Source organism: Anarhichas minor, unplaced genomic scaffold (assembly GCF_050575085.1).
Source record: "Anarhichas minor isolate MPS153535 unplaced genomic scaffold, ASM5057508v1 ptg000080l, whole genome shotgun sequence".
NCBI lineage: Eukaryota > Metazoa > Chordata > Actinopteri > Perciformes > Anarhichadidae > Anarhichas > Anarhichas minor.
The window spans coordinates 3,295,263-3,322,426 of record NW_027466526.1 but is presented as its reverse complement, the minus strand read 5'-3'; the positions used below and the strand labels follow the sequence as shown (position 1 = coordinate 3,322,426).

At 41.6% G+C, this 27,164-nt stretch overlaps 2 protein-coding genes and 1 non-coding gene across 3 annotated transcripts; 2 read left to right on the top strand and 1 right to left on the bottom strand.

The window, feature by feature from the left end:
- Positions 1–5,660: 5,660 nt before the first annotated feature.
- On the bottom strand, positions 5,661–5,732 carry trnae-cuc (transfer RNA glutamic acid (anticodon CUC)). The gene has a single exon. It is a non-coding gene; the product is annotated as a tRNA-Glu (tRNA).
- Positions 5,733–6,165: 433 nt separating this feature from the next.
- ice1 (KIAA0947-like (H. sapiens)) lies at positions 6,166–16,069 on the top strand. Its single transcript, XM_076081416.1, has 20 exons — positions 6,166–6,376; positions 6,574–6,632; positions 7,257–7,410; positions 7,563–7,639; positions 7,735–7,772; positions 7,915–7,997; positions 8,140–8,216; positions 8,437–8,474; positions 8,583–8,665; positions 8,765–8,801; positions 9,020–9,076; positions 9,167–9,250; positions 9,400–9,764; positions 10,337–12,787; positions 13,508–13,676; positions 13,859–14,019; positions 14,342–14,532; positions 14,680–14,780; positions 14,877–14,975; positions 15,242–16,069. The coding sequence occupies exons 1-20, from the start codon at positions 6,287–6,289 to the stop codon at positions 15,421–15,423; spliced, it is 4,596 nt and encodes a 1,531-aa protein (XP_075937531.1). The 5' UTR covers positions 6,166–6,286; the 3' UTR covers positions 15,424–16,069.
- A 1,121-nt stretch (positions 16,070–17,190) lies between these two features.
- On the top strand, positions 17,191–26,886 carry LOC142938179 (terminal nucleotidyltransferase 4A-like). The gene is made up of 13 exons (XM_076081425.1): positions 17,191–17,297; positions 17,382–18,111; positions 18,660–18,783; positions 20,787–20,833; positions 21,347–21,467; positions 21,662–21,769; positions 21,853–21,981; positions 22,256–22,469; positions 22,909–23,035; positions 23,146–23,249; positions 23,599–23,783; positions 24,014–24,151; positions 24,326–26,886. The coding sequence occupies exons 1-13, from the start codon at positions 17,288–17,290 to the stop codon at positions 24,770–24,772; spliced, it is 2,484 nt and encodes an 827-aa protein (XP_075937540.1). The 5' UTR covers positions 17,191–17,287; the 3' UTR covers positions 24,773–26,886.
- Positions 26,887–27,164: the final 278 nt, after the last annotated feature.

The following is a 27,164-nucleotide window of genomic DNA, read 5'->3' as shown; positions in this document are numbered from 1 at the left end:
TCATGTGTACATCACTGGCCTTCACTGGTTGCTATGGTCTACCTAACAAGTGCCCATTCAAAATAACAAAAAATGTTTATTATGATGCAGAACCAATGTAAAATCTTCATGCAGCAGCACAATGTTCGTGATAATGAACCCAGGTTCTTAAGATGAAGGGATACAGAGATAAACATCCATGTGAACAATTTATAAAAACATATTTGAAATACAAACTAATACAAACTACCAAACAACAAAGTGTGAGAACCAGTTGAATGCTGCTTTCAAACATCTAGGATTGTACTGTAACAGCACATCCAAATGGAGAGTCAGGCACATGAGAGGAACATTAAATTGTCTTCACTGTCAAAAAAATAAAAAAAGTTTTTGTTTTAACATCAAGCAGCTGTAATTTGGTCATGGGCCACACACTTCCCTTTTTGTAAAGACAATGACTCCGTAACCACAAAAACATCAGGACAATTTACTTCAAAATGCAAATATATACAAACACTTTTTATAACATATAACTTCACCGGTTGATTCCCCAAAAAAGCAACTTCTTCATTTGAGTTTGTATTGAATAATATGGTAAATAAAAGTGCAACATGCTGTGATGGAAACAGAAAAAGTTGTTTTAGTGTTTGGTATTTACAATCAGTTCTAGTTAAGGGGAATATGTCTCTACTGTAACAACAACTAAGTGGCTCGTCATCTGTGGAGTGAGTGCTTCCCTCAAGTGGACAAACTGTGAAAGTGTAACTGACTAAACTGGTATAACAAGCACAGCTGGCACCTCACTAGTAAGTATTTTACCTTCTATAGCTTGTGTAATACAGCTGTGAAACAGATGTGGAAGCGCAAAGAGCAGCTCTTCTATTCCTCATTCAAACAGTGTCTGTCTGCAGACAATCACTTGCTCAGCACTTTCATAGCATCGCAGTAACCACTTACAGTGACTGCTGCGGTCAGTAGCTCAACCTGCGGGGGACACTTCCATTGTTCCCTTTTTATCACATGAGGCATTAACTATTACACATTTAAACAATTGCGACTTCAAAATCCTACATTACATACAGTCTGACTGCTGCTCTCTCTCAACACAAACACCCACCAACCCACAACAACACATCTGACACATGATTTTGAGGTATATAAAGTAAAGGCAGTGCACATTGACGTATGACCCTGCACCAAGTGGGAAAAGATATCTGGTATAAGCTTTTTTTGGTGTTTTGTTTGACATGTGCATGCTATATCATGCACTGTTAAGATGTTGCTAATGAGTGCAAGGTCCAGTTATTGAGGACAGAACAAGGAAGTGAAGATACCCAGGATGGATCCAGACTCAAAAGATAACATAACCTGCAGACCTGGAGACCTAAATACAGCTTTTATTTCACTTAGACTGGTCAAAAAAGATAATTCATGTTTCCATTCTCTGTTGGTTAGAAGGTTCAGAGCAACTTCAAGCAAGCTGTCTCCTTTTACTCCTTCGTTACTATTGTGGTCATATCATCTTGTGTTTCCTTTCCCCCTGCAAGCACAAAGACATGACAGATTACTTATTGGTTTACAATGCATTCACTGGTGAATTGAGGCAGAGTACTTACTGAAGCACTTCTGGAGGGTCTCAGATCTCTGCAGCATGGCATACGATAAACCGAATACCAGCAGCGTGCCGAAGAAGCCCCCAATGATACAGCCAATGAGAATGGCGTAGCTGGTGCCGTTATCTAGGGGAGAGGACAACAGGACAGAGTGAGGGAGGAGAATTTACCACAGATGTCAGTATAACTACTTGTTATTTTAAATTACAGGTGTACCACAACATGTAGAATTAAAATAGCTAAATTAATTTAAATATGTATTAATGCTGTGATAAACATGATGAGAAAAATATAGATGTTAATTTGAAACTGTCTTCACCATAAACGTATAGGACGGCAGCAGCTGCATTAGGATTCTCTGGCTGCTGACACACGACTCTCGTGCCGTTGTCAGAGAAAGAAGTTCCCCTGAGGGTCCACACAGCTAATGACTCTCCATTTTTCATATCACAACTTCCATAGAGAGCCTGAGGAGAGAGACAGGGAAGGGAATGAAGAGGCGTTCAGATGAGGAAGAATAAGAGATTGATGCTCTTACCTTGGTAGAAATGTTTTGAAATCTTACAGTAAGTTAGAACTAGAAAACAAAAGCAACTTTCAACTGAAGTCAGAGTTCAATTACTAGCTGCTCTAAGAGAGGTTGCTTACTTCCTCAGCTCTGTGACTGTGTGACAACAAGATAGTGTTACTGAGGGGAAGAGGAGAAGAAGATGAGGATAAAGTGAGTAAATACAGAGTCGGACGGGGACCACCTTACCTGGGGGATATCGTCCACGTGGCCCGAGGGGCATGTGAGGCTGTAGTTTGCGTTACTCCTGTAGAAGGTGAATGTGAAGTTTGGAGAAGCTCTGGGCACTCCACAGCGAAACACTGCCGGTTCTCCAACAGCCACTGTGAGGTCAGCTGGGTGTGTGAGGTAACTGAGGGCTGCAGGGTCTGCAGCTGAAGTGGTGGTGGTGGTGGTGGTAGTAGTAGGCCTAGTGGTAGTGCTTTGAGCTGAAACCATGATAAAGTGTGGAGGATGTGTGTGTGTGTGTGTGTTTGTGAGTGTGAGAGCGATAAGGAGGAAAGAGCAAAATATGGAAAAAATTGGATAAAATCACAAATAATGAATTTATTTACAGACATTTAAAGGCATTTTATAATCTGGTTTAAATCATTTTCCAATTATTCAAATTTAAAAAGCCAATCACATCAGGAAGCATTGAAATATACTTTGTTTAGACTACTATGGATCATTTTTTCAGGCAGTTTTGTGTGGTCAGAAATGTAGGAAACCAGTTCAGGAACCAAACACAGACTCCAAATAAATACACAGTGCAACATTGATCAAACACATCCAGCATCATAGAGTCTGGTCTTGCTCAGCACACTGTGCACATCAGGACTCAGATAATTGTTGAGTTGAGTTCTTGTCCTATTCAACACAAAATATCCACCCATCCTTGTTGTGTTTTGTTTACAGGAACTGAATGCTTCATTAAGCAAAAGTCCTTCTTCTGCCCTCATAAACATTTGAATATTCTAACAAATGTCTTGGAAGAGTGGAAATATTTGTGATACAAAAATGCTGCAGTCTCTTAAGTTTTTTTCTTACCGACTGCGAAACATTACCAAGGTCAGGTTAGTGTCTATGCATGTTTTCAGTTTAAATAAGTACGTAACTTTGAAATCCTGGACGTGGTTAGTTACCTGAGGAGGGTGCAGTGATTTGGAGCAGAGCCAGCAGCTGCAAGCAGAAAAGAGAAACCTTCCTCTTCTTCCTCCTGTCCTCCATTTTTTTTCTCTTATTCGTCTCTCTTATTTCATAGGTCAATCTGCAAACATTTGAACAATGTAACTTTACTTTTCCATCTACAATAGAGTAACACAATAAGCGTGCAGTAAAAGTACAAGGCTGCTTGTGTTTTCCTTCAGATTAAATGTGATGTGAGTGAATGTGAAAGTTGATGTTAAGGCTGAAGGCAGATAAAGAGTCAAATGTTTTTTTTTTACATTAATGATGATTTTAGATACACATTTAATGTGAAAAGGCTGCCAGTATTTTAGGACCTGTTAAAATGATTTGAGGAATAACTATTATCATCTATAGCAATATTTAAACCACAGATTTTATTTCAGGAGTGTGTTTGGCCTAAGCAGCGTATATACACCACACAATGATCTGATTTAACGTTCATTAAGTCATTCTGAAAGTCTTTCTCCACTTTTAATAAACATCTGATTGCAGGCCCCTGTCTTATGAAAATGAAAGGTTGACTTTTATAAATAGACAGATCAAATATGTTTCACGTTTCAAATCAACCATTGTATCACTTCTATTTAGCTCTTGTCATCCATAGCTGTTTTCAAATTAATGTTGTTCGAAATCAATATTCTGTTGCCCATAATCTTGACTCTTTGGTCTCCAAATCGGACAAGGCTTTTGACAAATAAAGTAAAATGGAAAAAGTATCTTGAAATGTAAAGAAAGAGAGTATTGCCACTAACCTATAAAGTGAACTGGAAATTCCACAGGTCTGCAGGCAGCTTCCTTATTTGAAGAATATGACGCAGCTCCTTTAAAAATAAATGTTGAAATAAACTTCTCAGAAGTCACCTTCTCTAAACTGTTAGTCTGACATATATCCACTGCCCCAATAAACAACAAATAGACCTACTCTCTCTACATCTCTGTCCGTCTCACTCCAGCCTCCCGCTCCAACCAAGTGGAAAGTTGAGATCATTAAGGTATGTGGACATTTTCCTGAGTTACAAGATGGATTTCTGCGAATGAAAACGAACAGGTTGAGCAGGCCTGACCTGAGCCAATAATAGCTGCTGTGAGAAACGTCAGTGCTTTGCAAAGATGTTCTGCTTCCCTGTTTACGTTCACTCTCTCTCTCTCTCTCTCTCTCTCTCTCTCTCTCTGTCTCAAACACACACATATACCCCCCCCCCCCCCCACACACACACGCACACACAAACACACAAATTAACATGAACCTGATCTCTCATCCACTGACTGAATGATGTTAACGGGTCTGTAGTCTCTGTTCTTGTCCTCTTCTTGTTCTGTTGTCTTTTGTCTTGCATGAAATAAGATATTATTTTTTCAAACATCATTGTCACTTTGACATGGAGGTACAAAGCATCATGAATGCTGAATTTATAAAACATTATTTCCACCATTTTTAATTCTTTATAACCCTATAAAGAGTTTTATGAAGCCTTATGAATTTCAAACAAAGAAATCAACTCAACCTCATCAAACTTGTGCTGCTGCTGGAACTCTTCTCTGGCTGAAGGAGGACAGCACACACACACCTGTTCACTTCATCAATCTCTATTTATTTCAACAACATTGTGCTGAATCAAAAGCCCAACGTGTCCTCTTCAGGGGCCGAGCAAGAAGTCTAAGTTACAAACAACTTTTTATACATTTCCAAAAACATGTTCACACATAACAAGGCATCCTATAATAGAATCACATCACTGGTGATCAAACCATAACATGTGTCACCTGTATTAACTTGTGTGTGCTTTAAAAATCATGGCACCATCTTGTGGTTGAAATAAGAAATACAACAAGTTGTATCCAAACTAAATAGCAACAGTTGAACTTAACATAAGGATTCATCTCAAGTCTCAAATCTTTGTGGACTCACACATGAAGAAGCTGGTGAACGCTTTGCCCTCCTACATACAAGACACCACTGACATGCTGCTAAAGAGCAGTGCTCTCATTGTTGATGAGAAGGATTTACTAACCATAGATGTGAATTCATTCTGTTGCTCATGAGGAAAAACTATAGTAGCTGAGTCTTGTTTCAATTTAATGAAGTGCACCGGCCTTTGACACAATCACCACCTACAGCTGAACAACTAGACTGACCCACCGGACCAAACGCCACCAAACTACCCCATGAGGAGAGGCAGGTGAGCCGAGATGGAAGTTAAGTTAACCCAACCCAGAACCTAAGACTGCTCCACTGCCGAGTGTACTGCTGGCTGTCTGATGTACTGTCGCAGAGCTCTAACCGCATCTGTCGTTGACATAGGGTACCGTTCCGAACGAGCAAAAGTGAGTTCCCTGACCGGGAATCGAACCCGGGCCGCGGCGGTGAGAGCGCCGAATCCTAACCACTAGACCACCAGGGACTGCTGAAGACGCACTGACACTGATACTTTATATTAATAGTGTAAAGACAGACTGACATGGAGTGAATTCATACCAAGACTGGTTTAACCTCATATTCAATGCGGTGTTCGGAAACAAAATAGCCAATAGAATTGTACACCGTAGTGAGTAACGTCAGTGTAAAGTCGAAGGTTACACTGCCCCTACTGGCCGCTACACGCTGTAGCGCGTAGGCCTTAAAGAACTGCCTGAAGCAAAATCCAAATGTCTGGAAACATCATATTTAGGTTGACAAAAAAAAAATACACAACTGAAAGCCTTTGTTAGTCATATTCAATTGAAATCAAACCAGAATGTGAAAGTGATTACAGCGTAGCAAGAAATATTTAATTTAGGTAAACCGGCATTTCACGAAGCTTCCCCCGCCGGGTCCTGGCTGGGGTCCTTGGTCAACGTGGGAGACGCGAAAATGTGAAGTTTATTTTGGACCTGACTGGAATTTGTTTCACCATGGTCGCCAATTCATAAAATATAACAAAACGCCTGTCGGGGTTTCGGTGGAGTCTGTCTTATCATGATGCCGGGGGACAGCCGTTTCAAAACGGCAGCAATTGCAGCAGACGCGACGGTTGGAAACTGTCAAAACTGCCCTGTTTTGCACCAGGTCAGATCATCTTTCTACAGAAAAGTCATTTAAGAAGTTCCGTTTCATCTTCATAGACTGAACATAAACAGTCTGTTGTGACGTGGACCTGAATTAATGTGTTTTTTTTTTAATCTTATCAGCTCAAGTGAACGTTGTTGGTAATAATAAATGTCCCTGTTTGTTTTTGTTTTGCTTCTTCCCGTCTCTTATTACAGAGCCTGACCGAATATGTGTCGTCATTTCTGGCCCTGAAACAGAAGATAACGGTTTCCGAGTGAGTGATAATGAGTTATAGTTGACATGGGGAGAGGTCTCATCATGAATATATTACAGTTAGCTTCCCGTTATTGAGCTGGACACTAGTAATGCTTCGTCGTTTGAAATAACTAACGCTAATACCCGTCAATATCCAGGAAACATACTCATTTTGCAACGTTACTGACATGTCTACGGACCCCGCAGGTACCAGGTGTAAACTAGTTAATTTAATACTAAAAATGTGTGCTTACTGATTATGAATTTGTTCCCCAACGTGTCTTAACGTAACGTTATTATCTATGGGAGTGTGTCTAAATAAAACACTGGAAATCAATTAACAAGATGAACACTAAGTTTAACCATGTGATTTTGATCTATTGTTAATATAGCACAGTCAGTCAATATCACTATTGTATCACTATTAACTGTTGACGCTGTATGACGCTAAATTGTTTGTCTGTTGACTCTGGATTTTGGGGAAAAAAATTGTAACCCCCACGTTACTTAAATAATCTCAATATTATGTAACTATTATCTTCCTGTGTAGTTTATGAAGGATGCATGCACTCAGACGATATGTTCTTTCATGCTGCATGCAACTGGTTTTAACACATTCCTGTTGTGGACACATTTTATGCAGTGACACAATCAGGCTTCAACAACAGCTGGGAGAGCTGCAGATCAGACTGGTTACGCTGGAGAAAAAGACTGCAGATTATGAATCTGTGCGAGCAGAACTGGAGGAAAAGACTGCAGATCATGAATCTGTGCGAGCAGAACTGGAGGAAAAGAAGGTATGCCCTTTCTTAATAGAATCACATTTAAAGGATATTCCCTCTGACCGTAATAATGTATCTGTCTTCTCATTGTAGTGATTCAGCATAAAATCCTAAAATCCGTAAAGTCATGCTGATACAGTATTCACACTGTGTATTATTTTTCATAGGGTGCTCTTAAAACCTATGGACAGATGTCTGAAGAGATGGACAAATTGAAGCAGCAAAACAGCAGGACAATGGCAGAGTGAGAGATAGTTATGTCATGACACTGCAGATCATTATATTACAATGGTGGTATCTTTGTGGTAAAATGTTCACTATTATCTTCTCATCCCTCAGGAATAAGAAGCTTGAAGACCAGCTAAAGGATGTGGAAGGTACTTAGCATTCATTCACATGCTCTAACTTTAACAAGGGAAGAGTTGCATCATTTGTAAATAATAATAATATATGAATATGTGTTAAAGGCAATACTGATTTTTATGTTTTTTTTTGCCTAATTGTCTTTCAACCTCTAAGAACTGACAGAAACACGGTCACTTGAAAATGCACGGCTGAAGAGGGAAAAGGCCGTTGTAGAAAATGATTTGCTGAAAACACAGGTAAGCTAAAAGTGATCTCAAAATACACTTGAGTCTTTTCAATTTTGAATCTCATAACTGACAACGAGACACAAGCTTTGTGTCTAAATGTAGCTCATGGGAACTTCATGATCTTTGTTCATTTTTATTTTCACCTCTTCAGACGTCTTTGAGGAAATCTCAAGCACAAGAGGATCAAGTTGAAAAATTGATAGAGGAGAACGCCAAGACAACAAGCATGTAAGAAGTTTGTAGATGTGGTTTCTTAAATTGGACATTAATGGGTGTCATGTCTTTGTCTCTCCTGGTGTGTCTTTTGTGTTATTTGATATGAAACCTTGATGAATTTTATGTTATCATTATTCATGGTTCATTGTTTATCATTATCGTCATGCTTGTGAGACAAATCATTTTAAAAAAAACTGTGCTAAAAGTCCCCGTGTTGTTTCCTCCTCAACAGAAAAGACAACCTTGAAAATACAGTTAGACTTCTTGAAGGTTAGTATTGAAAATTGGATTTCACACAACAGCATGTCTTGAATCTGTGTTTATATGATAAAAGCTTGTTTGTGGGTTTAGCTTTTCATATTTTTGTCTGTATTTCAGATTCAGTTTCCAAACAGAATCATCAAATATCCCAACTGACCAAAGATAAGATTCTGCTCGAGAGAAATATTGATGACCTCCAGGTGCAGTAATGATCTTTTATAAATGTATATTTGGTGGAAGATTTTCTCAAATAATGTTAAACTGACATTATTTTGTGTATAATTTCAATTCATTTGCAGGTGAGGCTGATGAAACTGGAAAGAGAAAGAAATAAAGGTACATTTACAAATGCAGTGTTAAAGTTTTTTTTGCTGTGGTCAAATTTTGTTTCTTCAAAAAGTTACTTTTCAGTAAACAAAAAAAATAGCCCAATTGAAGAAATGTTTAAAATTATGTTCCGAAGGCTCTAATGTAAATCTATAAAACAGCAGCAACTTTTTCTGACTTAAAATTATAATTCAATTTTAAGCAATATCTGGATTTTCTCTCCACAGAGTATAGGAGCGCATCAACTCAAGCACGTGCACCCGAGGAGCCTAAAGTTGACAAAGGTATACAATCAGCTTCACTTATTATTCATAACATTAACTTAAGGAGCTTATCACATGCAGATTGTGTGATTGTTTGTGTCTGTTTTTCAGAAAAGTTCCAGATGCTGCTACAGAATTTGTGGGCATGTGTGGAACCTCGGCAGCAGCTCTCTGACAACTTATTGCACGTACCTGGTGAGGCCCCATTAAGCTGTCTTGTATATCTGTGTGTTATTACTGACATAACTCAAGAAGTGTCTTCACTTTGAATACTTCGATTTTGTTTGTATTTCTTTCATCAGTTTATTTTATTGCAATCCTCTCTTTTATTCTCGTAATTTCAGAGTCCGGGTCCAAACAAGTTCTACCCTGCTCCCCACAAAACCGACTGCACCCTCATCTGAGCTACGCATCCCAGTCTGCTTCCCATAAGACTAGAGAATCCCACAGTTCCCCCATGCAAACGAATGCCACTTTGACCCAGTTAAAACCCTCTCCTCGTAAGCAGAAAGCCATCAAGCAGCAAGCGTCTCTGCAGTCAACAAGTGCCATGAAGCAAACAGACTCTCCCAAAAAGAGCAGGCGATTGTTCAAGGAAAACAAAAGTGAGGAGTCATCTGCTGACCTGGGCAGCTCCGAAGTATCTGTTGGGAAAATACTGGCATTGTTCAAACCAATGCTTCCCTGCATATCACCTCTACCAGATTTGGTGAGAATTCGGATATATTTCATGCAAAATGCTTCCTTTATTTCCCACAAAATCTTTGCACGGGAACAGTATTACCTGGGGCCCTCTATTAATTTGTAAGAATGTCGTCTGTGATCTTAATTCTTTGCGAATCTGCCAAGTAGTAATTTGTCAAGTAAAAATTCCACCGCAAATTACCAGCCACATTTTGCCAAACACAGAGGTCATGTAATAATATGAGTAAAACAGACGTGGGGTCCCCGAGTAATACTAGTCCTGTGCGAAGAGGGCTTAATATTTCTGATGTTTAGATGAATGGTGGTTAGTGCAAGTTACTGTGACTTTGAAAACACTTGCTGGGTAGTGTATCGTGTGTTGATTGAATTATGACCAATTGAGAAACACACGAAACTCAGATTTTCTTTGTCTGACTTTGTGAATATACTTGTGATTTATATGTTAAATGGAATTCCAAAGTGCTCTTTTCAGCACTGACATTTGTCTTGCCTTCTGATCAGCCTGGTCCTCAAAGTGCCATGGTGGTTGTATCTTATTACAAATGACATCCATGTCTTCTCCTTTCTGTTGTGTAGGACACAGAGATGGACTCTGTGGAGACAACTGATTGCGAAAAGGAAAACCATCCCAAAATCTCAGATGACGGTGTTCTTCATCCTCAAGAAGAGTCCCTCCTCATCACAACATCAGCAACACAGCACTGTCTGAAATCTTCCGCACTGCCAACAGAGGAGACGGTGGACTTGCCAGTGGTCACAACACAGGAAGCGGAAGACATTTCCAGTGAAAATGACTCCAAAGACTTGGGACGATGTGAGTTGAGTGGCTTTACGGAAATGACGGGCAAAAGTGGCCCAGGTGGTGAGGAAATACATCTTCAGAAACAGATCCTGTTGGAGCAGTACCCAGCAACTGTGCAATTAGTGTCAGCATCGTCTTCTTTATCTTCTTCCGCATCAGACATAACAATTTTGGTTGAGGTTGTCTCGTTGACTACTGAAAGTCCAAAGCCATCCTGCGGTGAAAATGCTTTCGGAAAGGCAAAGGAAGATCGGTCCGAGACAATTACAAAGATGGATGTTGACACAAGCCCCAGTGATGTTACAGTCGCTCCTGATGGTGGAGAGTTGCCCAGAAATACTGATACAACTGCACTCTCTGAAGAAACAGGAAATGTACAGTTAGAGTCCTCGGTTACTTCATCAACATTCATTGACTCTGTGACAGACACTGAGGTTACAAATTCAGAAAATGGGTCAGAAATGGGAACAAGTCATCAGGACTATTGTGGTCTGGGACAGGGCAGTCAAGACACCACAGTCGTCAAACCCCAGGAGAATAAAAGCTGTCTTAGCAAGGACACAGAAGTACCAGACGATAAGCCCTGTTTGTCAAGTAGCGGTGATGGCATCGTCAGTGTCTCAAATAGAAATGTTGAAGAAAGGCTTGAAAGTGAGGCATCCGTAAAACCTCTTGGGGAGGAAGTTGGGAATAACGCACAAGGAGCTGGAGTAGTTGATGTCGCAGCTTCTCCCTCAGAGTCAAATGGCGATAACAGACCTCCGTCTCCTAGCACGTCTCCACTGTTGACGATGGAAGATGATGAGTCCCATGCTGACCGGGAGTCTGGTCAAGCAAATGTTGAAACCTCTTCAAAAAGGGATGTTGACGAAGAGACATTGAACACTGAAATGCTAGCAGATCGAGGGCCTTCCCTCTCTGACTCCAAAGACACCGTCAACTGTGAATCTCTGAAAGAAAGTATACATTCGGCATGCAGGCGGTTGAGTCCTTCGTGTCTGTTACCCACTTTGGAATTGCAGGCTTTGCCTAATTTAGAGGAAGAAGGTGTCATTGAAAAGGCTGTTGTCAAAGACCTGCTTCAGGACAGCAAAGACGCAAGTAACCATAAAGTGAGCCGATATAACTTGCGCTCCGTTAGTTCTACTACCTCATTAAAGTGTGCTGCTGCCACAAATGGACAAAATATAGGTTTGGAGTCATGTAAAAAAATGCCTGAAAAACCAAGCCCTCGTGTGATTAGAGAGGAAGAGCCTAGACCAGTGGCAGGTTCAGCTACAGCTCAACCCCCAGAATGCATTGGCCAAGTTCGCTCTGAAATGGGCCCTCCGCTTCCTTGTCTCCTGACCCCCCTGAGCACACCTCCAAAGGCGGGCAAATCAATCAATCCAAGGCAGGCTATCGGGAAACTCTCATTTCCCTCGCCCATGGATAGATTGGCTTCGCCCACCACTCCCGTCCAGGCCCACTTGACACCCGTAAACCAGCATCTGAGTTCCTCATCTTTAAACAGTCCACTCCCTCCAAACGGAGTCCCCTCATCACCACTTCAGTTCGGCTCTGCGACTCCAAAACATGCCGTGCCCGTTCCAGGTCGCTTGCCCGTGACGGCGATGAACTCTTCCCCGTCGTCTTCCTCCAGTCCGTCGCAGGAAAACTCCATGAGGATTCTCGACACCATGTACCCGGAGCTCTCGGCCCACGGCCGAACTCTGAGCATTCTCAGAGGCAACGTCGGTCTCAGCATCTGTTCATCGGAGGGCGGAACGTCACCGACATCAACCGACAGCCAGATGTCTTGCTTTAAAACCGTTAACTCTACTTCAACGGCCTTCACAAAGACTGAGACGAGAGGAGCGAAAAGACAGGCCACCTATCTGCCTCAACCTAAAAGCAGCAAATGTCTCCGGCTAGATAACTGCTCTCCTACGGTCAGTCGCAGGCAGCTGCCTTCTTCCTCCTCCTCAAACAGTGGAGAGGAGACCACCTCACCCCAGACTCCGAGCATCACACCGCTCAAAAATGAGACGACCGCTCCATCGACGAAAGGCGCAGAGCCTGCAGAGCAAAATCTTATCGTGAACTATTTAAAGAATATTGAAAACCAGGCTTTTGATCTATTGCCTGTGATCCAGAGCCACCTGTATGTTGGTAACCTGCCCAAAAAGCCTGTCTTGAGAGACGAGGAGAAGGAGGTTATCTCTGAGATTTGCCGAAGCAGCTCGGTGAGTATATTGGTTTATTGGGCTTATGTTTTGAACTTTCACTCCTGCCATTCAGCTGCTAACCCTCGGCCAAGTATGGCCAGTTTGCTTTTAAATGCTCTAGAAACAGCTGTTCTTAAAAATCTTCCTTTGAGTCTATATTTTGCCAGCCAAATCAAATTGTTAACAGGATATTCAACCTTCGTTGCATGAAATACTAGACTTCTTTCTTTACAGGGCTTTTATACAAAGGCAATTAAGTAGTCTATGACGATGAGATATGAGTTTGAGCATTGTGGAGGTTGGTTAATGGCTTTTTGCCGGATACACCGACAGTCTATGGGCATATCTATGGGTTACACTCGAGGTCTTTTTGATTCCTCGCAGTTCATTGTGTTTGTACGCCCTCTGGCGTTTCAGAGAATAATGCAGCGCATAGAGCATAAACGCCTTCGTTGATGCTCGGAGCGTGGGCATGTATAAACAAAGCTGAACGCTGGTTTGAAAGGGGGAATGAATAAGAAACAGGTTAAATAAAAAACAAATAGAAACAACCACTGTAACATTTTCCCTGTTTTCTGCAGGTTTTCCCGTATGTAAAAAACCTGCATACACGCGCTAATGTTGGTAGCAAAAGGGTTTATGTAAAGACAAACACCTGCCACTAACTAAGATGAACTGTGTTGTTTTCAAAAGTCTGTGTCCATGTGAAATTAACTGTTTTCTCTCTTTTCTCTTCAGCTTAAGGCAGATGATATGATTTTGCCCATCCTGAACAAGCTGAAAGCAGAGAAAAGAGAGCTCAGCAGAAACTACATGCAGGCCCTCTGTAGAGTGTACACAGGGATCTGCAGACAGAGGAGAGACTGGGAGAAGGCTCACATCCTGGCCTACAGCCTCCTCACAGAAGGTTAGCAATTTGTGCCATACTGAGTGTCTTAAAGCCGTCACACACAGCTGCATGTTAACTCGCTGTGGCAAATCAAGCCTTTCTGCTGAACTGTGAAGACTGTCTTTATTGCACACAGATGTTTTTCACCAAAGACATTTGATTAATGCTTTTTCTTTCTCGTTGTGTCTACCCTACTGCAGATTTCCCAGACTCTGCTGAGCTGATTTTGTTCATGGTGACAACATGGCCCAACGTCCTCTCACACAGTAGTTCTCTGTGCCAGGCAATACATACTGTCACCAAACTGAAAGCGCAAGAAAACATCCTCGGCTGCCTTTCAGCATTCCTTGGTTGGGGGAAGGTGAAGTATTTGTCGAGATGGGGCTCTTCATTTGTCATGCTATATATGTTTGTACTCAAATGTAGCATTGATTTATATCTTCTGACTTCTATTGGGAGTGACTAGTAAAAATGTTGCCGTTTTATTAATTTCCTTTGAATTTTTAGACACTTTGGAAGCATTTTTTTGCTATATATATTTATATATACTGTTTGATTTCCAATCTGTGTGGCCGTAGTTAAGAGTCAGTTCATTGTCTTTATGAAATCTTCTTTCCCATGTGTACCCTCTCAAGTTAAGTAGAATGATCCCTCTAAAACCGTATGTCTCTATATTGCTGCAGAGTCCTCCCTGTGACATCGACGAGCTGATCTCCAGAACACTCTCTGATATTCGGTCTGGGTCAAGCTTGTCTTTCACTGCACATTGTCGCTACGGACATGACCTTGGGACTGAGGAGTGGCAGAATATCTTTACACTGCAACTCCTTTGTACACACAAGAAGTGGAAGTGGACCTATGATCAGTTATTGAGGTATGTTATTGTTTCTAACTTAAAGCTGCGGGGCCTTATGATTTAATTTAATTCACAGTCGTCTTTCAAACAAAATCTAAGTAATCTTTGTAAAGCTTGTTAAAGAAATTGTAATCCTGTGTTGATCTGTTGTTTTTGCCTCGTCAGCAAGGAGTTGTGGCCATTAATGAACGCGTGGGTGACCCAGCCCAGAGAACAACAAGCACCCATCTCTGATGTGACTGTCGCCACCGTACTCCGACTCATAGGTCAGTGGTTTTGATAATTTACTTGGGTGTTAACCATGACCTGCAAAGAGATGTTGTAATTTAAAGATAACGTCATTATCTTTTTGTTTTAAATAGGACGCCTCAGTCAACTGGGAATCAAAGAGAGGTGTGTTCCCTCTGTGGTAACTGTCGCCAACGTCATCAACACGTTTGGTAGGCACGGACAGACTGAAGGTATGAAATATGAGAAACCTTGGTGAATACAGATTCCTTGCTTTACAGTTAGATATTTGAAATACACAAGTATTACACCTGAGTATTTAAGCAGATTCCAGTATTTATACCTCGCCCTGGCATTTACAAGTATCTTTGCATGTTTGTATATATTTGTCATAATTGTGCCAAATATATTAAAAGATAATGACGTGAATGGGAAATCCATCATCCAGCAGATGTATTACCATATGGAGTCTAATCTCATCATGTCCCCCCCCCCCCAGGTGTGCCATGGGAGGTCCAGTTAGCAGCCATCTACTGCATCTACGACCTGTCTCCCTGCAATCCCAAACAAGCCCTGGATGCCCTGGCAGAATGGCGAGGAGAAACGTCTCAGAGCGTCCCTCCTGCAGTTACCAGCTGCATTAACCAGTTAGCGTCTGTCTGCCGACAGGCTTTGAGCTGAGAGAGACACGCATGCTGCATTAATCCACATGAACATGCATGTGAGTCTGTTCCTATGTTGAAGACTGGGTGAAAGTTATGCAAAAGCTCAAAGTTAATTTTAACTTGCTGACTGGCAGCCGATGACAGAGATGTTTGGGTTTTGTGCTCTTCCTTAATACACGGTGCCTGGAGGTTCATATTCAGTCTTGAATTGAAATGTGCTGTGAAAGACAGTTTCACACAGTCAAACGTTTTAGTTTTTTGTTATGTGCACTTTTACTTTAACATCAATACATTATTTAAATGTACTCAGATTTTGTAGCAAATTTGTCCTACAATTTTATTGTTAGAGACATTTAAAATTGGTTTTCCTAACATTTTAGCTGTCCACACCCTGTAATAAAGGTACTGGCTTAACTCCCTCCCTTTCTTTTTGCTGTACTCAGGTAATGCTCTAAAATATTGTAAAGTATGTAGGCCTACGTGTGTTCTGGTATCATTGTGGTGCTACTGTATATGTTTCTTCATTCAAGTGTATGTAAATATGAGGTATCGCCGTTTGTATGAATGAAAAATAAGATTGCTACAGTAAATGTTTTGTACAGTTTTACGTTTCAGAGGTTATTTAACTTTTTCAAATTAAAATTTCTACATATTGAAAAAAATGATGTCTGTTTTGGTGCATTCTCTCCTCACCTGTCTCAATGCAATACATTGTAAAGCCATGAAACTGGTTATAAGGTAATAATATAAACAGACTGCTGTTTATACCTTATGGATCACAGTCATTAACCACAACAGAACAATTCACATAAGAAATTGGTGATAAAGGCAGGGAGTAATGATCCAGCCAAATTACTTCAACTATCACGTTTTATCCATCCTGCCCGGTCTGATTTATGAAAAACGTTGAAACACTTAAAAGCAACAGTTTCCGGGGCCAGCTATCCTTCAAAATAAAAGCTCAAACCCCACATTAAAGACATACAACTTCGACGTATTCAGAAACGGCTCCATTGGCCAAGTAAGTGTGAGGAGATACAAGGAATTTTACTGTCGATGTACGTTCACGGATATAGACATAACACTTAAAAACAAGGACAATAAAGCTGAACCAGGTACCTAATACCTATGTCAAGAAAACATTTATTTTGATATATTATTGAAATGTAAAGCACATGGAAAGGGCATTATAATGACTTTTAAAAAAAATAATAGCAAAGAATTATAAAATCCAGAATAAGAAACAGTTTCAGACAGGAGTTTGAAATACATCCTCAAACTAGGAGACCATCAATAAAATAAATAGATAAATTAAGACTTATCGATATTGCAGAGCTGGAAAGCATCATTTTGAAATTTTTCTCAATTATTTTTTTCTTCCAATGTGATGATGCAACAATCTTTTGGCAAGACGTGTAGTAGAATACAGTGTAACATCTAAATTATCCTTAGTTTTTATTGTTAATCAGAATGTTTGTAAAGATACTGGTGGCATAATTAACCTCTGTTCATGGCAACAGCTTAAAAATCGACACAAAAACGGGCATGGTGTGGTAATAAATGAAAAAATATCAATAATTTATCAGAATATAAGTATATTTGTACTCATTTGTAACTGTGTCTTTGGTATGTTGTTTGATGTGATCGTTCAGAGAAAAAACCCATTGAAATTGTTTAGCTTCCGGTTTGTCTGGCCTGTATGTGGTGGACTTGACGCATCTTTCAGTCTCGAGGGGTGTGTTCAAAGATTTAAATCCCTCACACATGCGTAGACGCCGATCCGTGCTGCTGGGTGCGCCATATTGGCTGGTTTACATGGGGAGTGGAGTTGGACGAGCCGCTTGAAAAACCGAACCAGTTTCTGGACGCGAAGCATTGCGATGATAACAAGTAAATTAACGCCGTAGGATTTATTTGTTTTCTTGAGTGCAAAGTCTTTAATTTGCCAAATTGCTTGCCATTTTCCCTGTGAAGAGGTTTTCTCGACTGACTCGAGTCCAATGGATCCCAGGACCGCTTGGATTCAGCCGGAGCAGAAGGGACCTGCCAATTCCCTGTGGATGCACATTTGGGAGACCTCTCAGGGATTTGGAGCAAACTCCTGCATCGACAACCACCTTCACCACCAGCGCAACTTTGCGGCGCAAAACGCAAACTCCGCGGAGTCTAACGGCGAGTGTTGCAAAAACGTCGCGGTGCCGCCGGGGTGTGCGTTTGGGAAACTGCCGAAGCGAGACGGCGGCGGCGGAGAGAGGGGAAATGTCCGGAGGAAGGGCTCGCTGTCACCGTCCTCTTCCTCGCTGGACTCGGAGGCCGAGAGCTCCTCGCCCTCCGGCTCCTCTCTGCAAATCGATAATTTGAACGTCGCAGAGGAGGCCAGCCGGTTTTTGCACTACGGCGAGCGCGAGTTGAACGAGAGCAACCTCCGGCGGCAGTGTCCCCCTCCGCCTCTTCACGCCGCTCAGCAACACTGTCGCAGCATGCAACAATCCGGCGGCCACACCCCCACGGGGACGAAAAACCAGCACGGGAGCAAGCAGCAGCATCACCATCAGTCCCATTCAACCGGCCGCAGGAGGCATCTGGACAGAGCCAACACGTTCCACGGCATCAACCCGCTCCTGTCCCACGGCTGCAATGGACACCATGTAGACTCTTCTTGCAGCCTGTGGAAGACCAGGCGGTACAGCCCTGGCATCAATGGGTAAGCATATAGGAGAGGGCTTTTATTACAGTCATGGAAGGATTTTCAGTGGGACTTATTGGGGGTTCTTAAAGGAATTCCTCCAGGTCACCCAACAAAATGAGCAGTGGTTACAGCTCACTGCTGCATGCGTTTTAAAATGATGCCCCTTTTTCTCCGTACGTTGTAGTGTATATACCTGAGGCTATATATGTTAACAGAAAGAAATATCTGTTGTGGTCTCTCTAATAAAACTATGGCTGTATTTGACCCGACTTATCTACTTGAATTCATTAGATGTTCATGTCAGTCAGATTTGTTTCCCCACCAAGCTAAGCAAAATAAGTTAACTTAAGTTACTGTGAGCACAGATGTATTTGAGGCACAAATCAATTTTCCCAGTGCTTCAAACATTTCCTTTTTTATGTTACCAGCAGTATAGTCTTCAGCAGGCCCAAACCATACTTCTTTCTTTTTCCTCAAATACTGTCCACAGTCGTACTGTACAGCACTCGCACTGCTCGGTCTGTGATCACAGGTGTCCTCGCTCCCTTTTGAATCCTTCACAGTCTCCATGAAGAAATTGTGGACTTCTTCAACTTCATGTCACCGCGACCAGAGGAGGAGGCCATGAGGAGAGCTGTCGTGAACAGAATAGAAAGTGTCATCAAGGACATGTGGCCCACAGCACGGGTGAGTGTCGGTAGACTTTGGACCAGTACACTCCTCTGGCCTACACAGTATGTAACACTGTGACCCGTCTTCAGACTTTTTACGAGCTTCACCTAATCTTTTGCCGATTATTAATAGCATTTTTATTTTTTATTTATTTTTTTTTTTCCTGATGTGCTCCTAATCATCCTTTAAAAAAACCAAAGCACTCTCAGTGAGCTCTCTAAAACCTCCTTCACCAAAGTTGGACGAGGGGTCGTTAACTGTGCCACGGTGCTTTTAAATTCATGAGTTCTTTATAGCAATGGTAAAATAATGATTGACTTGACTCTTAAAGTTAGTGCTGGTGTTGTAGTGGACTGACGTATGATGTGTTTCCATACACGAGGGAGACAGAATATTGCCATTGAGTTGAATCGCCACTTCTACAACACCCAGTGTAATCAGACTGAGCATTAAAGGCTTTAGAAAGAATGAGACTCATTCGAGGGCCGTTGTAGTGAACTATTTTAAACGGGTGTACTCGATAAAATGGTAATTTTATTTGGTATATTGCTCTCCCTTCTCTGTCAACGCACTAAAGAACCAAGCAACTTAGTGTATACATCCATTTCAGATACACAATGCTGTAAAAATGCCCACAGAGTTGCCATTTAAAAAGAGAGATTTTGTTGATGACCCCTGGGGTTTACTGTCAGATGTTTAACCCCTTATGAGCCAGAGTGTACTGAGACACACAAGAACAGGCTTTTACTGCCCTGGTCTCGCATTTTACTTTAAAACGCATTTTAGAATAGATTTCTACATCAGGGCTTTTCGTTAAGCTTTCTTAACTATTAACATTTTGTCTCCGATTTGCAGGTTTTGTCACTACGTCAGCTTGGTTTTTAATACGGCATTTTATTTATTTTATCGAGTCAAGTTTATTGCTTTGCAAAGCTGTCATTGCCTGTTTAAATCGATAGCATTGTGTCTGGAGGTTTAAAGCCCTTAATGTGTCCGGCTTGGCCTCACTTGCAGTCAACAGCCTAGTTTACGCTGCACCTCTAAACGGATGTAATCATTATTCACGTCACTTGTGTTCACAAAGTTATTTTTCCATTGTATGTTGGCAACAGAATGTTGGAGAGAGTCTACTTTGTAATAAATAGCATTTATTTGGTGAACATTTTGAGCTAATCATAGCCCAGACACGTCCCACTGGGCCTCACTTTTCTCTAAAGACCAATTTGTGTTACTCTTCCAAGCGGTGGTGGTACGAATGTTTAATGTCTGTAGTGGGCTTTGGTCCCCAAATAGAAAATGTGTTGTTCATCATTAGTGGACATAAGTCCACAGTCAGAAATAATATCTTGTAACACTGCCCGTGTTCTACAGAGACCAGCGTGTCCCGTTTCACCGATTTAACATTAGACCTTTCATCATGAGACTTCAAACTAACATGCAGAATTAAACTTAACAAAAATACAGACTTAGTCGTGGTCAATCATACATTGGATGGGTGATCCAATGTATGATTGACCACGACTTAGGTCAATTCTCAGTGCGACACGTTTTGCCTCTTGTAGCCATCTGCAGTATTTAATCTGTAGTTTTGTATTATTTTGAGAACTATTTATGAAGTTGCTGATATTTAGCAAGCCCAGTAACATCTACTCAAACTATTGGCTTACTGCTAATCACAAGTGAGGACTTTTAGACATATTTTAATAGAGTTATTACTATTATTGTGCAAGCTTGGCTCTAATTTGTATTCTCTCGTGACCTGTTGCTTTGGTATGAGACGGCACAGACACACACAGCAGGCTGTACTTGCACTGACATTAGGTTTGATCTTACTGTCATTTGATTTTTAAGCAGTAATGTATACGGCTCAGGATGAAACGCATTCAGACTTTGAGCAGTATAGCTAAACACGCATAAAGGTCAAACTATCTTAGACCTGAGCTTTGAAATTGGTGATTGTCACCATAATGTTTTACGACTTGAATCAGGCTTGTATTTATTTGTCTTGTACCCTGCAGGTGGAGATATTTGGCAGCTTCAGCACAGGACTTTATCTTCCATCAAGGTAATATTTTTTCCACAGTCTGACTTTTATATGGGCAGCTTTTGAATTGTCTCATTAAAATGCAAGTTGTTTTTTTTTTGGGAAGTGGGAGCAGTATTTTTGGTTGCGTATGTGTGTTTATTGTCAGAGAGCGTTGGTAATGCGTCACCATACAGTATTGAGCGTTACTGTTTAGTAGCAACCACATTGCTGGAAATCAGCTTTTACTTCTTGTCATGTGCTGGCATGGAGGTTTTCTTTGTATAAAGTTTGTTCAAGGCTTTGTCATAGAGCTGAGCAATACTGTGAAAAGTTGATTTCACATTAGTTGTGCAAAATAAGCAGGAGGTTAATCATTTCAACAGCTTCATAGTTACCCTTTTCTTCTTCTTTGTTCTTTACTGTCTATTTCACATTGTGATTGCACAGCCTTTTCCAAAAGGCACGCAGGGACCTCTGCGTCACCGTGTGTTCACGGAAAACTTAAGAAATGAACTTGTCACGGTACAAAGTACTTTGTGTTTCTGTTCTCAGTGACATTGACCTGGTGGTGTTTGGAAAGTGGGACCATCCCCCACTGCAGGAACTAGAACAAGCCCTGAGGAAACACAATGTGGCCGGGCCGTATCCCATTAAGGTCCTCGACAAAGCTACAGTAAGTCACCAGGAGAGAGCTGATGGTGTCTTTATTTAATTGTTTTTACTTTGAGAACCCACACAGGCGGGTTTTATACTAATGTTAGGTCCTAACTAATGACTTAACAGAAGATCTTGTCTCAATTAGTTCCTTATGAATCATGAAACCTACCTTTTTGATTGATTCCAATTGACTCTTTGACCTTCCCTCAGGTGCCAATCATCAAGCTTACCGACCATGAAACGGAGGTGAAAGTGGACATCAGCTTCAACGTAGAGACGGCTGTTAAAGCAGCACAGCTCATCAAAAGCTATCTGAAGGTAAAGCTTTCAACGCTGGACATTTTCAACACAAACGTGGCCTTCTTCGGTTGTTTCTTACGTCTTGTCTTTCTGTCTCGTAGAAGTACACTGTTCTGCCGCCTCTGATCTTCGTCCTGAAGCAGTTCCTACTGCAGAGGGATCTGAATGAAGTCTTCACTGGAGGGATCAGCTCTTACAGCCTTATTCTAATGGCTATCAGCTTCCTGCAGGTACACCAACGTATGCCTGCTACACCTACACGAAATGCTGTCTTGACTATTGTAAACGCTAGTCAACGCTTTGTCACAATTATTATTACAATTTTGCTCTTCAAATCAACTGAAAAGACTAGTGAAAGTAATGTTTATTATTTGTGGTCCGTTGTTTTATGTGGTGCTGAAATGTCAATATTTCATCCACATAACTTTGTGTGTGTGTGTGTGTGCGCGTGACGTACCAGACTTGGATCTGTAGGTAATGAGATCTCCATGTTCTGCCAATCAGTTGCACCCTCGAATCGACACGCGACGTGCCAACATCAACCTGGGCATCCTGCTGATCGAGTTCTTTGAGCTGTATGGCCGCGATTTCAACTACATGAAGACCGGCATCAGGGTGAAAAACGGAGGAGCTTACCTGTCCAAGGAGGAGATGCTCAAAGCCATAGGGAGTGAAAACAGGCCTTCCATGCTCTGCATAGAAGACCCAATACAGCCAGGTCAGATTGGGATTTGAATTGATGAATGAATGGAGAGTGACACGATTTGAGATGCACATCCATGTAAAGGGTATGGTTGTGACGTCGATGTAGTAGCAAGCATTTATCATCTACCATTAGTGCATTTATGTTGGAAAACATGACGGATGGTGTTCAAAGGGTAAATAACTATTGTACAATGAACTGCTTAAACATTCATAAAGACTAAACACAGTGGGGGGGGGGGGGGGAAAGGAGCAGATGTATCTCATCTCTAATTCAGTGAGTCTTGGTTGGAGACAAATTGTTTCCATTGTGTCAAGTAATGTTACATTTGTGAGTAAAATTAAACCTAATTCATCTTGATTTGACTGACGGACCCTGCCTGTGAGTAGGATGGGATCAGGCTCTCTTATGCCTACGTGGCTAGTGCTGTTATACGTGTTTTTGATCGTCGCAGGGAACGATGTTGGCAGGAGTTCATATGGTGTTTTGCAAGTCAAGCAGGTGTTTGACTTTGCCTACATGGTGCTGAGTCATGGCGTGTCTCCTCTAGCTCGCGCTTACCCCAACAAAGAGTACGACAGGTTGGTTTCTCAATGAACTAAATCACTTCTTTACTTTTGCATTCTCTGAGCACCAGTTCTGAATGTGCGTTCTGGTCGCATGATGGACGACTCCTCTCTCTGTGTTGCAGCACTTTAGGACGCATCATCAAAGTCAGCCCGGAGGTGTTGGCCTACAGGGACTGGACAGTTAAGAAGTGGGGAGCCAAGCAGTACGCCAAGCTCGAGAACCATGGTAACTTTTTTGGGAACCTTGGTGTTGCATCTGCTTTGTAACATTTCGGATGCTTTCACATCTGTGTGTATAACACATTATACATTGTTGCATTTTAGTTCTGTTTTTGATTATAAGCATTATTGGTCATAATTGATAACATGCTGTCATTTTGCACTAACAGGTAAACCTGGGTTCGTTTGAACCGACCAGGTGAGGTGTGAAAGCGCCTTTTTAGAATAGAGTTGTATTCTATGATGCCTCCAGAAAAATGTGACAAAATGTTTCCCCATCTTAAGGAGTCAGGTTATGTGGTAATATTTCTGATGCTGAGAAGGAAGTTCACCCGTGGTATTCTGTTGGGTCCTAGATGTAGAGACCTGTGAGCGGGACCTAGCCAGGCTGATGCTGGTTTCTGTGGAGGATCAGAGAGATGCTTCCTCCCCCCTCAGTGCTGACTCCCTCTCACCTTCTCCAGTCTTCCTCCCCAGCCCCCAACACCACTCGTCATCATCCTCTGCATGCTCGCTCTCCTCCTCCTCTGGAAGTGACATAGTAAGGCCAAAGGATATTGTGTCTATTGAAACATTTACTAGATCGGTGACTCATTAGTTCACAGTGGTTCACAACACATGGAGTTCAACCATCACCTGTCAGTTTCATTAGTTTTCATGCAATCACAAAGCTCTTTGTCAGAATAACGAGATTATAGCAACTGCCGTTATTTGTCTGTATTATCTCCTGTGTGTGTGCAACTTTGTAAAACTGTGTATGTCTTTTCCCAGGAGTCTGATTCTCCCCCGTGCAGTCATACTGCTATCCAACTCCACCCCCTAACCCTGGCCTCAGTCCATTCAGTCATCCAGATGGCTGCTGACCTGAGGGCCACTCATCCAGCAGGCTTTATCCACACCTCACCTCAGGTTGGTTTCATTTTTTGTCTACAGGTTGCAGTATGAACCTTCACTAACATATTTTTTCCAATTCAAACAGTGTAAAACCTATTAACTCAGTACAGTGTTTTTAATGTGGGCATAGAAACTATTGTTGCAAAACTGCATGTTCTACTTCTTTTTTTATTTTTTTTAAATGTTTAGGTGCAGATGTCCCTCCCAGAAAACCTCACCATCTCCTCGCTCGCTGATTGCCAGTTCTACCACGAAAACCCCCCTTCAATCAGTGTCGTGCATCGTCACATGTCGCAAGCGGCCCACATCTCTCAGCACACTAACGCCACAAGCCCTCTCCCCAGCCCCCTCCACCAGCTGCACCACCCTCCGCTGGTGGGGTATCATAGCCACACGTACACCATGAGATCCAATTCCCATGGCTCACTTGAGCCGCACAAAGTTGGCTTGAAGCACAACCAAGGTGGAAGCCTCCGAAGTCAAACCCCCTCTCACGGTAACTACAGTCCCCCGCGGCGGTTTGTCCCCGAGGGTCATAACACGGCACCGGGTTGCAGGAACCAGCCACAGTACAACCGTAACACCTGGCGGCGCAGGAAGAGGGACAATCTTCCCGCTCTTAACCAGAGCAGATGAGAGGCATGTATGACTTGACTGGCAATGGGTTTTTTTTTTTTAAGACCTCACTCGGCCCATCATGAGTCTTGGAGTCGAGGTGCTGTGAAGCATTCATGATACAGCTATTTTGTTTTTTGTTGGAGGCTCCCAGAAACACACCTACTGTGTCCTGGAATTCACAAGTCAGTTGAAATTGTCTCCAAAGGTGTCGAATGATTGATCCCTGCTAGCTCTTGTGCAAGCACTAAGTGATGCTGCAAGGCTCTTGCAGGTGAAGGAAGACTGTAAAAGGCCTGAAGTCTTAACTGTGCTCATTTTGTGAACATCGGTCTGATGAAAGTCAGAGGCCCTTCCTCTAAATTTCATGCGCACCAGCACGGACTTTGAGGTGGATTACTGATTCCCACACCGGGTCTGGCTCTTCTCCCAGTGTCACTTTCCAGCAGCTGAAGACTCTAAAAAGTTCGGTCAAGTATTGAGTTTCCATGCAATTTGAAAACCTTTTTACGAAGCAACATCGTGTGCCATAGTATCGAACTGATTAGCAAACCTGGTCTCTCTTGAAGTTTTGACTCATATTGGGCCTTTTTTTTGAGGTTTTGGCCTCAACTGGTCTTCTGAATGCAACTCCCTATCGGCTACGGTTATGATTCGGAGTTCTAACAGCTTGGACTATCCTCCACAAATTGTACTCTGGACCGGAGCGAAGCACTACCTTTCTACCTATGCAGCGCAACGCTGACTTGATGTTTTTGGTGTGACGGCACAAAACGGACCTTGTCTCAAGTGCTTAAACTGTGAATGTACCAAATGTTTCTCTCCTGTCTGTTGGTCATTTGTTCTCTATGTTTTTGTCACTTAGGGCTTTTCTTTTTGTTCACATTGGCACTACTATGTTTTGTTTTTGTATTGTGAACATTGCCACCTTATTTTATGTTTATGTTCATGTGCAATAATTGCTTTTATTTAATTTGTCACAATTTTAGTTTTATTTTAGTGGTTGTCCCCACTATAATTTCGCTTTTTATTTGTAGACAACATTTATCTGTGCAATAGATGGATTTAAGGGCCTTGAGTGAGAGGGAGCGAGTGTGTGTGTGTGTGTGTGTGTGTATGCATGTACAGCTTTCCAGCAGAAGGGGGAGCTATGGCAAAGCAACATGAGAAATGTGCCAAAAATGACATGATTTACCCATTGCATTATGATCACTTGAAATTTTGCCAACTGCCTGTCAATGTTTTATCACCACTGCCCATATCACTTTTTTCTGTAGTTAAAATTTTATTTGGGTGCATTTTCTCTTGGTGGACCGAGGCTGTACTGGAGAAATGCACTTTTTTTTCTTTTTTTTTTAAGCAGGTTTACTCGTGTCATTTCAAAACTAGTTGGTGCTACTTATTACCAGCAAAGTGCATTTTCTGCCTTATATCTCCCTTTTGATTCTGTTGAAGCAACAGGTTAACTGCCTTCTTAAATGACCAAATTTGCCCTTTTTCCTGTATGTAGTCATCTTTCTGTTCTATTTGTTTCTATAAGCACTGCCGGGTTTACTTGGCTTTTATTTTTACAACCAGCTTCTTATGTTCCAGGAGTAGATTCCTACTGCAGTCAATGATTGTTACCATTAACATCATGTCACATTTATTCTTTTTTTAATTCAAAGGTCATAATTATAAAAGGCAAGAGTTCATTCCTCTCCCATATTTATAGTCAGCGTTTCTACATCTTGTCAGACAAGGTGTGAAAGCTCCATAATTTACACAGCAATCCAGAAGGGGACTTGTGTCTGGGATGTCGCAGATTCACCATTACTGACCGTTTTGGTGGCGCCGTTAGCCAAACTACATTTGGTTGATGGCCATGTGTTTTTAGAAGTCTGTGATTATTGTAACACCCTGCACACCAATATGATGGACTCGACATGACACTGTTAGCATTATGCTGTCGTTTTATCAAGCCCTCTAGAGGATGATCGATGCATTGTTACATCATATTGCAACAAACTAAATCCCCAGCTCAAATGTGTTGTTGAGGATGGATTGTTATGTGTAAATGACTGACTTATAGATGCATACCTTGGTTTTTTTTATGTAAGTTTTTCTATTTTTTTAATAAACCTTTTAAAACTCCATTTCCAGTTTAGTGTGTGTTTGCAATGTGTTAAGTCCACTCTTGTACATTTTAGCTTAATCTTTCTATATGGATAAATGTGAAATGTCCATGTAAAGCATGAATAGTGCTATTGTTCCGAAGTTTATTGAGAGGAGAACTTTCTACTTTTGGTATTTATTTATACAGTTTCCATTTGATTGTCTCTTACTGTCTTGTTTGCACTAAGGCGAGAGTTTTTCTGACTAGTTCTGGAGTAGTGCCACATGGCTACCGACATTTTCAGAGCGCCTCGTTCTT